The sequence below is a fragment of the Salvia splendens genome, chromosome 11, assembly GCF_004379255.2.
Source record: "Salvia splendens isolate huo1 chromosome 11, SspV2, whole genome shotgun sequence".
NCBI lineage: Eukaryota > Viridiplantae > Streptophyta > Magnoliopsida > Lamiales > Lamiaceae > Salvia > Salvia splendens.
The window spans coordinates 30,259,790-30,273,638 of record NC_056042.1 but is presented as its reverse complement, the minus strand read 5'-3'; the positions used below and the strand labels follow the sequence as shown (position 1 = coordinate 30,273,638).

Sequence of the window (13,849 nt, the reverse complement as noted above, 5' to 3'; positions counted from 1 at the left end):
TGCCTGTGGAGCGCCTGCGTCTCCACTTTTATGAAACCTACACCCCGCTCCACATGATTCTTCCACTTTAATTATTAAATCCAAAAATCAATTGTCTTTATATCATTATTTGACTTTTAAACATTGGACAAAAATAAAATCAATTTGGCTTCACGTTTGCCTTAGGTAATGTTTGGTACAAGAGCTATTGTAAAAATTTAATAATTTCTCTCAACATATTCGCATTGTATGAAGAAGAAGTGAGTTTATTTGACTCATTTGTACTCTTGTTTATTAGTATATTATTTTTTATTTGTTAGCTGTTTATGGCACATTGCCTCATTCAAATAAAAGCATATTTCATTAATCAGGGTCTAACTGGTTAAAATAAAGTTGAAATTAGTGGAGTTGGTTGAGCTTGATACTTTTTAATTTACATTTTGTATTTGGATTTGACTGTATAATTGATCGATTCAAACAAATTAAATAAAATGTTTAAGTAGTACTAATAAACACATATTTTAAGAATATTTTCCAACTGGACATCTATTGTTTATTAAGGTCGAATTACTCAAATATCTGAGGGATTAAGAAAATCGATTCCTTGGAAGATTGATTCATATCCAAATCTGTGTTACTAATACTTTAAATTAAAGCCTATTATATTGGCTTTTGAAGAACAGTAATATTGAATTTAGGTATCCATTAGGATTTAGGCCCCACCTAATTTCAAATTTCAATAATATTCATATTCCTATTTAAGGGGTGAAAACGAATTAACATAAGAATATTTATAATGTTGCTAGTTTTAGTGCCTATGATTTAGGTATTTAGCTTAAGAAATTCAGAAACCCTTATTCTTATTTTTCTTCTTTTTTGACTTAATTAAGAAACATGTCTTCCAAATATTTGATAGATTTTTATTTAAATATCATTTAACAGACATCGTAATCGCATTTTCGTGATGACTGTTTGTATTAGGAAAAAAGTTTATATCTAGAGCTTTTTTTCAGGCACTTTTTTCCAAAATAAATAAATAAATAAATAATCATGTCATTGTTATCATTAATTCATCACGCTTCAATATGAGTACTACATGATTTGTTTTGTTTTCCTTGGTTTGTAGCTAGTAATTATTACTGGATTTGTTTATTATTGTTGTTCTTGCTGCAATTAGAATTAACAATTTTGATATCCATGAAAGCTTATTTTTTATGGAACTCTTTTAGGGGAAATTCATGATATGATGTATAACTGATTCTATTTTTGTTTTGTTACAATGAATTCAAAAGAACTTTGAAGTTTTGACATATTTAAAAAAAATGCAATTTCAATACCAAGTCCGAATTCACGAGGTCTATAATCTACGAATGGTATAATCCTACTAAACGTGACATTCTACCTACATAATGCAATTAATTTTTTTCTTTTTATGATTATATCGATGATTGTTTAATTTATTTGAAAATTGTATATTTAACTTGTATTTTTTGTATACATGTGGGTATGATTTTGTTAATGTCTATATGCACTTAAAACATTTTTTTTGTCAGAAATGGTTATAATATTACTACTTATTAGGATATTCCAAATTATAGTAGTATTATACTTTGTTATTTGATTTATCATTTATCTTGAAATTTATTTAATTTTTGTGAAATCATTAGTATGATGTAGTATTTGCGAAAACAGAATAATTGCGTACATAAATTCTACGTTCCAAAAAAACATTAAATATATTTATTTGATATGTGCCAAAATTATGGATATTCACACGGAGGGAGTAATGAATATGAGCGTAAATTTTAACTGATTTCATTATGACAAGTCAGCAAGTCAACAAATGATAATTAGTAGTAATAATTAAATGCAATTAATTTTAATCACATAGTATTCAATACGGCAATACGGTTTCAGACTTTCAGTCTATTAGAAAAATCATTATGAAAACACTTAATTCAATATTTTGCTGGTTTTTGTTTTATGAAAGTTTTTAAGAATTTCAAATCTCTTTCAATCGTCTATATATATATATATACACTTTCTGTAAATTTATTTAATATAAACCTAATTTTTTTAATTAGTAGCTTGTAAGAATTTTCACATATTGTATGATTTGTAAACTTTAATACTATATAATTGTTGAACTGAAAAAAAAGAATCACGAATTTCTTATTTCATAGTATGAGTGACCGATCAGCCTAAGTAAGATGAAGTGACCAATTAGCTAATTAATTATACTCATAACTACGAAATTACTTCTAAATTAAAGCAGAGAAAACATGAAAATTTGTGGCGATTGTGATAATAACTCTATCCTACTGCTGTGGGAGATGAGGGATATCATAAAATATGAATATTTTCCAAAGATGGATTTTCTGGAATTCTGATAATTAAAAGTTAGGAAGCTGTCGTCTATAATAGCTCCATATTTTGTGGCGATTTTGTTGAACTTTGCACTTCATATTTTGAGGCAATTTTGTTGAACTTTTCCCTTTGTATAAATAATCATCATTTGCACATGCTATATATAGATAAATACAATGCAAACTCCACGCACAAAAAAAAAGTAAAACAAAAATTGAGAAAAGAGTGTACCAGTAGAAATTTCACATAAATTAATTAGTTATGATTTATTTTTATTTGACATTGTTTTCACAATTATAGCGTATGAAATTATTTTATATTAATTTTTGGTTCAATCAATTTGATTGAATCAAATGAAATTAATAGTATAATTTAAGTTATACTATGAGACACGAGTAGAGATCGAGAATACATCGAAATATTGTATACCGCAATTCTTATACCGAAAAAATATTGAGAATATCAAAATTTATAATACAATTAAACTACTCCTACTATACTATTTTCGACTTGTCCAAATTAATGCTGGTAGACTTTGCGTAGGTTTCAAGTAAAGATCATTCATGCTTATGATTGATTACTCACTGAGATTATGCCTAAATCTTAATTAGCTAGGGGGTTAATTAAACCTCCTTCCAACAAATCAAAATTTCTTTTGGTAATTGATTAGTAGATGCAACTTCTATTTCTTTGATTTTAATTTCATCAATTACTTCTCTGAAACTATTCTTTTAAATCCTGAATTATTCTTAATTTGTACTTTCTTTTTCAATACCAAGGATGAAAGAGCTCTATGAAGAAAAATGTAACTCCTCTCAAGTAAATAACGCAAAATAAGTCACTTAAAAGAAACTTCCCTTTTTTTACAACCCAAATAATATTCTTTCATCCTTTTATTAAAAAAACCTCTTCCGATTATAAATGTTTTTAGAGTGGAGGACTAGTTCGACTTCGACAGCTAGTGTTTTAATTAAATTTTTTATTTATCATCTGTAAATAAGCTAAAATATATCTCAGTTGGTACGTAGTATTATTTAAATTTTGTTTTCTTGTATTAATATTTTTATTTGAGGCATCGTACCTGTCTTATTGGAGGCTAGAATTTCGGCCCTATTCATGTTGTGCAATATTGTTAATAATATGAAATATGCTTGACAAAGTGAATTGAGGCAAATTATGGCATCCACATTTTTATATGATTAAATGTTAATAAAAATTTATACTTTTTACTTGTATACAATTAAACATCAAACTACTACGCACAAAATACTTCCCCATCGTGGACAATGTATTATTATTACGAAAAGATAATGAAAATTATATTTATCAATCATAATTCAATATCATTACTTTTTTCAACGAGCATTTTTTCTTTGGCTTAGGTGGCTTGTGCTCCTATTTAATTTGTTGAATATGATTGCTTAGCACATTCAATGTTAAATCTTTATTGTGAATGGGTGTTATGGATAACTCAATGTCTTTAGAAATGATAATTTTTCTTAAGAGTCTTAGTTGATAATAACTTAAACCAACACCAATCTACCTAACCAGAGTTCTTGCTATTATATCAAAGTCATATTTCAAAACAACACAACGCGTTATTACACAAAGTTTAATTTATTGAAAACAAATTGTTGTGACTTGTGCGTGACCCAATTGCACACCATTATGTTAAGTCCTAATTTTGTGGTGAGGGGAAAAAAAACAATTTCAAAGCTTACATGATTGGTATCTTAATTAAGTAGACCTTGAACACATTTATTAAATTCAATCAGTAACAACAACAATAGTTGTACATTGGAAGCAAATATAAACAATATAAACTCATAGCTATGCGTCACTAAGATAGAGACACTTCAGTCATGAAAGTGATTACCTTGTTATGTTTCTTTAGTTGGACTTCCATTAAAATTATGTTTGTTTCTTGACTCAGATATATTACAATTTTGATAATTTAATGAGTTTGGATAATACTACTTATGAAATAAACATTAGCATTACTATGAGTTGTCAAATGCGGAGTAACTCATTATCTTTTAGTATATGATATTTGTCACTTAGATTCTATTTTAAAAATATTTTGAAGTAAATTTCAACTTTTAATTTGTAGTAGTGTTATATATCACTCCTAATTTTATTAAGCAAGTTTCACACGTCCACCTAATTAAATGGAACTGGTCGTGTCACCTCTCATTGGTCAAAAAACTTGTTTGGCTACTACTACAAATTCACTTTATTGTTATATATATTTAATCTAGCCTAGATTAAATATATGCATTAATCATTACGTTAATATTGTCAGCTTAGCTTGAGAAGTAACCTTTTTACCATTTCACGTAACTTAGTCCACATCCTAATAATTATATTCGTATTATTTTATTTTAGAATGTCAATTCTCATGTTGTGATTAATAAATGGCGAACAGTAATGGAGTATAGAGTGATTAAGTGTCAATTAGTTCAAAGAGAAAATTCCATTTGCTGATCCAAATATTTAAACATAACAAATGGTAGCCAGCTAATAAGTTAGCTCTTAATTATTACCATATTTCACTAATTGTTTTTTAATGGGGTATATTTTTATAGCCGACTAGAATGGCTAATCGAGCTTCTGCTACAAGTTTCAATTGACAATTATTAACTAAATATCATTCAAGTTTATGAATAAATTCAATATTTTTATTTTATGGTACGTATTAAATACTTTTATGTATAGCGTTCGCCTGTCTATGTGAGTATGTTCACTAAGATGCAACATTGTCATATATATGACGCTGCTTGAAGTTTTATTATTTTAAAAATAGTAGTTATACTTATAAAAATGAAAAGTTTTTCATTCATACTTTACTCACTCTTTTCTTTTTTTCATATTTCACCCACTTTTTATCCTCATCTCTTTTATTTTATCTATTTTTTCTTCTTCTCATACTTTACTAATTTTTCATTAAAATTTGTGGTATACACAGACTATACTATTTTTTTGGACGAAGAAAATATGTTAAAATTTAAATCATGTAACCGCGGTAGGTCAGCTTTAGCTATATGGTTCCTGTTAAAATAAAAAAAGAAATTGTTAATTTGAAGTTTCAAAATATTTTCGATAGAAATCCATGGGTTCCATCCTAAAACCAATTGGTGATAGGAGAAGGGGCCCATGAGACTTATATACTAGGTTTAGTTTTCTCTTGACACCGATGTGGGATATGTTATATTTTTGTTTCAATTGTCAACACCCTCCCTCAAACCCTTCAAGGGGTGAACCTTGGAGGGGTTGGACTTTTTTCTAATCGATTGGACAATCGGCCCAATTTTTTTTCGATCGGTTGGACCACTTGGCCCAAATTTTTAAGTCCTGATATACTGTTGGGTCAGTCATTTTTTCGGTTTCGGTTCAGATATACTGCTGGGTCAGTTAAATTTGACCCACAATCGGCGACCCGCTTTGATACCATGATAGAAATCCATGGGTTCCATCCTAAAACCAATTGGTGATAGGAGGAGGGGCCCATGAGACTTATATACTAGGTTTAGCTTTCTCTTGACACCGATGTGGGACAGTTATATGTTATATTTTTTGTTTCAATTGTCAACATTTCGGTTATACTGTAAATTATATTTTGAACTACTTGATTTCCAAATGTGATTCTAGTCATATAAAGCACTCATGTTCAAGAATCTAAGCATTTGTCCTAGGATGCAATGAATATCAAATTTTAAAATTCGACACAAATATGATAAGCCTGAAAATTATTCTACTAGCATCATTTATATATCACTCGATCATTAGATCTCTACCAACTAAAGAAAAAAAATGAGGAAAATAAGTGGCTCATTCAATCTGGCTCATATTGCGTGCAATTGTTAAGTGGACTTACGATTACACTTATACCATGTTGTTTGTCTTTGTCCTAGGTTACAAATTAGTGAAAGCCAATACTCTAATTAATTAAAAGGGTGACTACCAATCTGCTAATCTCAATAATTATACGTGGAATAATCTTATGCATGGCCGACAATATGATTAAGAAAATTGGTTACATGTTAAATTTATGCAATCAATATCAAGACTTATAACATAACATCGATCAATTATTTGAGATAAACACATCAAATGTTTATTTAAGGTACATTGGTTTCGAAGCTGACATCCAAATTCCAATCCAACAAACCCTATCTTTGCCTACATGGAGCATCAACAATAGCACGGACTAGCCAATATGCTAGTATTAGGATTAAGCAAAAATATCTTATGTCACATCATCAAGGACTTCTAACAGCCTGCCACATCATCAAGACTTCCCATAGTCCAGTAATAGACTAGCATTAAGACTAGCCGACGCCCTAGTCCTCCCGAGAAAAAAAACATCAAAAACACAACGATATGGATTAGAGAAAAAAACATAGAAAAAATGAAATAGGAATATAATATTTTAAAAATAATAATAATAAAAAAAATCGGCTAGCTGCTCTCGTCCGTGCCCAAGCTCTAATGCCCAATATCAACATATATGAAAATGAATTTCATAAGTTGATAATTCAGATGATCGAGGCATCACTTACATAATTTCTGACATAGAGAAAGTGAAACTCATAGAAATAGTGATATGATATCATAGGACCCAATCCAATTGTACGACATAAAATATCATCGCAATGTGGGCTTTTCTGTCTGAATTTCAGTACTTATGTTCAATCAAATCAGAAGGCTTCAATTATTCATTTTTGGGCTATTAAATTTTGTAGCAGATCTGATATATGCACTCTGTCCCATTAGAAATGAAACGTTTTCCTTTTTGGTCTGTCCCATTAAAAATGAAACGTTTCTAAAAATGGAAACAATATTTACTCTACTTTTTCTTCTCTCTTACTTTACTCTCTTTTCATTAACTCACAAAACAACACTATATAAAATCTCGTGTCGAAAAGCAAATGTTGCATATTTAATGGGACGGAGGGAGTAGTATCTCATAGCATGCATGCATTATTATATGATGTTGGACCACTGCAATAAAACTAAGTATATATAGCAATTCCCGAGTGTTATATATATTCCGCTTTGGAATATTAATATATCTCTATCGTGTAATAATTAAATTGCTGGTTTTATGAATATTGGGATTTTTTGGGGACTTGTATTTTCTGTAAATGATATCGGATGAGGCATCATTCTAATTATATGAATGATAAATAACTATGTAAATATATGCTTATGATACAGTTATTGGTTATTCGGAATGGTTATTCCACAATAAGGATATATATTAACGAAAAATATTAACCAGTATTTATTTTACAAAAGTAATTAATTATATTAAAAATCATTAAATGAAAAAAAAAATAGTGCAGCATAGAATTATTTTTGCAAGATAGAACGGGTACGTACTGACTAAGAAACGAGTTAATGGGCTATTTGAAAACGGCAACATAAATAAATAAAAAAGCAACATAAATAAATAAAAAGGCCACAATTCTTGTATAACTAGTTGGATTTGTTTTCTTTTTGAAGTTGAAAAGATGACATATTTTGAAAATGAAAATGGAGCCTCCGTATTGGGCTTTTACCCAATAATTAATTACTATTGTAAAATAAACATTAGTAGTACTGTAGTAGTTTCTCATTCTCTCTCATAGTAAATGCTCCATTTGAAAGGTTCTCATTCAAGCAATTTCCAATAGTAATATTTTTCAAATATTATTTTGTAAAATAAGTGCAGTCAATTTTCAAGTACATGAAGTCGTTTAACTGGAAACCACCACTAGTCAAATTACATTCTTAAACATATCGTCAGAAACTAAACATCAGAAGTAAAACTATTTAATAAAATTAACCAATCATATGCTAACACAGAAAATAAACAAAATAACATATTTTCTGACAAAACATATGTGTTCATTCAAAGTTTGTAACCATTCATCGACAGTTCGACACCTTAAGTCCTTCACTAAACTAAATTAATTTCTTGATTAATTTATTGTGTGGACTCCCGTTTGATACAGCCATTTTTTTTTCTTTTTTCCTGAAAGTAAGAGAGGAAAATAAGTAATTAATAGTATCAGGTCACCTGGATTTTAAAATAATCAATTATATAAAGCATAAATAGGTAATTAATAAAATAATTGAAAAAAGAGTTTTATGCATGATTTGATTTCAAGTCAAATGAGCTCCAACTTAAAAGATCGTTCATTGACAGCTTGATAATTGGGGTTTCTAATGAATGATTATTCACATCAATCATTCTTTTTGCTCTATCTACCACTTTAAAAACAAACAAATTTGTAAACTCTACAGGGCTTCTTGAAAACGACGTTTAGCCAGCTTAATTGTTTAAGTTAATAGTCTTTTTTTTATTAATTATTGCAAATAATAGTACAATATTAGCCCAAGTATCACTTGAGAAGGATCGATAACGACTGCAGGCAAATATTTTGTTGGTTTTGTATTAATTCTACTAATGATTTAATTTTACATCTAAACTCTAAACTCCTCGTGCAATTTTTTCACTTTGTAATTACATATATTTTTGCAATAAAAAATGCATATCTTTGATTGAAATGAAATACGAATAAACAAAAAATATCCTAGCCAGCTTGTAATTATTGCGGAAAGAAAATATGAAACGACTACTTAGATTAATCACATCATCAAATGTAAAATTGCTAGAAATTTCCCAATTTATTATCTTTCGATCTGTTTATGTGTACTGTAACTTCATTTTTTGGATATAAAAGAATTAGCAACCCGTTTTAAAGTTTGCATTAAGGTAATTTAACTTCGTTCACGAGCATTGACAAGGACACTGTATGCATTTTAATTTTTCTTCCAAGTGTAAGTTTGTTATTGATGCAAATAAACTACATATTTATATTCAATATTTCAACTTTAGCATTTACGTAATCAGCATTTTAATAAGTATAAATGGCATGTTTTTGCTGTTGACAAAACAAAATACTTGAACAAATGCATAATAATTAATGTGTGGGCTGACCTTGTTGTCACATGGGTTGTTATCGTTGCAACTCCCACGTTCTACCAATCAATTATCGGTCTATATATCTATAATAATAGTACTACACAACTCCATAAATAATTCAAAAAAACATCATGGAACAATAAAACATTGTATATTTCCTTTTAATCAATTATATTCATTTACAATTTCCAGATCAACAAGAATCGCCCCCCTCAATTTCTCAGGTGCAACCTTCACCTCCAACCCGCATTAACGTGTTACATCGCTCCGATCCGGCCCGGGACGACTCGGTGGCAACTCGCCACCATCTCTGCCATCTCCATTGCACATTCTCCGACATATTTCCCAAGTAATCAAAAATAAAAATTACAAAACAAACAATTTATAAGAATCCCCCGTATAATCTAGGCTACATTCGATGATTTTCCACCGAATGCAGTATCTAACGACGTACATGTTTGTACAATACACTTAGATACTGCAATCAGCATATTTCATCGAATGCAGCATCTACTAGACCGGTCCAACTGACAACACAGTTGTGACCTAAGAATTTTCTCGAAGCGATGAATAATTATATCCGAAATTTCTTTTTTTTTCTCCGAAATTGATCACCAAATGGCCTTGTCGCAAAAGCCATCCAAAAGCGGCCGGGATTCGGCCAAGATTTTAAGGTTGCTTTGCAGTCCGACGTGGCAGTAGCGCTGGAAATCCTCGAAGCTCATGAACCGGGCGGAGCTGTGCTTGGCCGACTCGGTCCGGGCCAAGTAGCGGAGAATCTCCTCAAAGAGCGATTCTTCGCATGGAATGGCGAGCGGACCGGAGTTGGTAAACCCGTACTCTTCCTCGGCCTGAGCCAATAGCTTCTTGAAAACCGGGTGGTTCAGGTAGGCGGTCCGGACAACGAACCGCTTGCGACTGGAGCCCACCGTGACTGCCACGTGGCCGGCTGGCACGTCAGCTGCCATCGCCGCCTTCTTGCGCCAGCGGCGGAGCATTTGGCGAAGTCTTACTATGTGGCGGATTTTGCTGCAGCCAGACCCAGACATTTTTCTGTGGAAATGGAAATCGGTTGTGTTTGTTTTGAGAGTTGTTTGTGATTTTTGAAATTGGAAAGTGAGGGGTTTTGAAGGTGGGTGAGGAGTTGAAGTATTTATAGTGGATGAGGTCCAATCCTCCGTCTATTGCGTGTCATTTTTTATAGTATATTTTTTTCTTTAATTTTTTATGCCTTGGTTGGATTTTGAAATTATTATCAAGAGTTTTTATTACACCGAATTAAGGTATAGGAGTATGTAATTATTTTTTAGAATTTAATGTCAAGTTTATTAGATATAAAATTGATCTTGAGGTTTTGATCCCACTATAAAAATTAGTGTAACTTTCTTTTGGTAAAGAAAAACAGGCAAAGTTTGAAGACTAATGCAAACTAATGAATTTTAAAAAAATACTTATAGTATCATGGTTCAACCAACTACTTAATTCCATAGGCGAGCCTCTATAGTATGAATCCCTCTAGAAGAGCTATAAGCAAAATATGATTAAAAAAAAATCTGCTGCAAAGTTGTCTCCTTTATGTACATGCTAAACCACAATTGAGTCAAAATCTTTAAGGATGTCATGCAGCTTTTGTACTAAGGAACGACATTTAGTTGAGGTCTCGAATCTGCCCATAATCATCGACATCCCAACAACGTTTTCACTTTCTACCTCTAGCTTTCGAACTTCCCGAGCCTTGTTGACTGCTAATGCTTTAACTATTTTTCTCTTTTATCTCTTTTTCATTTCACTAGTTTTATGTTAAAACTTAGTTAGTGATTAAGACTATTAATAATGGACGAAAGGAGTTTATAATTTCTAAAATTTAGATTTTTTAAATAAATACTACACCAGTTAACAAAACAAGTTATATTTTTCGATTTTAATTTGTCCAATCAAAACTAATATTTCATGATATTTGTACTTATATTGTTGGTGGGGGTGGGAATGTGCCATTAGTTTTGGCGTTAATTACGCTAACGGGAGTTGGTTTGTAGGACTACGGTTCAGGGTACGGTTAATGTATATAGATTATAGATCGATATCAAAGATTTCGACATGAAAAGATTGGATTGTCATATTGATTATGATTTATTTATTCAAAGTTACAATGTTTATCATTGGCGATGGAGGATTTGAATCGTACTCCTTCCATTTTTATGAAAATATATGTAATCATGCAATTACTTTTGGTCAAACTCAAGAATGACGAATATGGATTTAATTTTGAGAGATTTACAATTTTAAAGGAAACACTACTCCCTCATAAATGTACACTATACGTCACACACATTAATTTTATACTGCTAATTCATTAAGTACCATATATACTATTTAATTAACTCATACACACAACAATTACATTTTTTAAGTTGCCAGATGAATCAGAGAATTATATTGAACATTAAACTACAACGTCAGAGTTACAATCTAATGTCTTTCCTACAATAAAGTGACACACGACAGTATGCTTCTCCACGGTTGCGGATGCAGAAATATTTATCGATAGGAGCTGGAATTTCTAAATTTTATTTTAAAGTATATATTTGAGTAAATTTTAAAAACAATTAATAAAAAAGTAAAAAAAAATATTCATTGGGAGCTTAAGACCCCCCCCCCAACAACTATACTTGGATCCGCCCATGCTTCTCCATCCGTATTGTTTCAATTGAAACTAGCAATTTTCATCTCGATAAAGAAACACAATCGACCTGAGCAAGCTTGAAATTAATGATTGGCCGTGCAAGTAAATGTATGACAAACTATTTAGTTGAAACCTTATAAAAGTGGACAAAGATCTGTTTTGCAAATTCATTCAGACCAGCTTCACAGAAAGCTTATGAACTTCTAGCAAGACTATTTCTTGGGTCGGGTGTGCCTTCACTTGGATTATGGTATTGGTACCTATATATCATATATTTATAGTTCAACCAAAATGTCATGACCATCATTAGAACCTCTTCATTTCCTATGTTTTATAAACTTTCTTTTTCTAATAAATCATTCATTGCATTGCTTAACCATAATTTAATGTGATGCAACATGATTAATTGTAATAATTCACAGTTAATCTCTATTGTGAGTCTCCCAGTTTTGCATCATTCAATGTGAGATGGGATATGATAAAATGTAGTGGAAGACAGTTAACGTTATAGGAAGAGTCCATAGATCCCACCGATTTAGAGGCCTGACAAACAACCAATTACTATTTACGACAATTTAGCCAACAAAAAAACAGTTTTATATAAATAATAATATCTGATTTAAAATGACATTTCCATAAATACTCCCAAAACTATGCACGTACTAAGATATTTTCCAAAGATGAATCATCCACAATGACCTATAATAGGGAAAATATTGTGCATACACATAAATATAATAGTATACTCCAATATAGAATTTTAAAATAATAAGATTGTAGCTAATTCCGCATACATATGCATAGGCAATCCTTACAAGTGTTATACATGTCGAGGCCTAGAATCTTAATAACGATATACATATACAGATACAAACCCTACAACATCTGCTCTTCCTTACATATTATTTCTACCTCATATTACTCTCACCTCGTTTCCAAGGGCTCTCTCCACCATCAACCAGTTACCAGTCCATCTATTGTCGGCAGCTCTCCCTCATCTCACTTTCTTTGCAGGCATGGCCACGCGTTGAACACATCTCACGGATCCCAATAATGTACCCCCACTGTTTTCTCCAAAAAAAAAAGAAGTTCTAACTTGTTAGAAGAAACACTATCTAAAAATAATTGAGGATAACATACCTTTAAAATAAATATATAGGTGAAGAGACTGATGAATGCATGAGCGAAACATTGGCCTTGTCTATGTATGTCGAAGCACATAAGCCAAAAATTTGAATTTTTTTCACTATTTTTTAATAAAAGGGAATTTGTACATTATTTTCGATTTTGTGAGTGAGTGAATACGTTCATGTCAATTGCTATTTATAGAGTTTTGTTGAGATGAGTAACTAATTTGGCTTACAAAACCTTTTCATTTCCAAAACTTTTCCACTTCTATTTTTTAAATTATCTTGAATTTTAAAAAATATATATTTAGTTTTCACCTCATGAGTTTTCCATTGTCTGTAATTTTGAAATTTAAATAAAGTAATTTTGATATAGCTACGATCCACGATGCTAATGTGTATGAAAGGTTTTGTGAGATAATTAGATGCCATTAATAATTTTTTTAACAATTTAGTAGCCCAACGTTTCGAGTGCTTTTAGAATTCATGAATTATACTCCTCGTGAGAGTAACGCCAGCATAGCCTTTAAAGTATGATGATGATAATCACTCACATATTGCATATATCAACCACACTTTTATTTAAATAGCTTTGCACGTCTACATTCATATTACATTAATAGTTATTACACTCATCACAAATATATAAAGATGTGTATTAGCAATTAGCATTAGTTTTCTAAAACTTTTCCTCTTCCATACTCCCTTCAATTATCATAAAAT

General features: G+C 30.7%; 1 protein-coding gene across 1 annotated transcript; it reads right to left on the bottom strand.

Moving 5' to 3' along the window:
• Positions 1–9,526: 9,526 nt before the first annotated feature.
• LOC121755095 (indole-3-acetic acid-induced protein ARG7-like) lies at positions 9,527–10,427 on the bottom strand. Its single transcript, XM_042150389.1, has one exon. It carries the CDS (start codon positions 10,363–10,365, stop codon positions 9,928–9,930), a length of 438 nt encoding a protein of 145 aa, XP_042006323.1. The 5' UTR covers positions 10,366–10,427; the 3' UTR covers positions 9,527–9,927.
• Between the last annotated feature and the right edge of the window lie 3,422 nt (positions 10,428–13,849).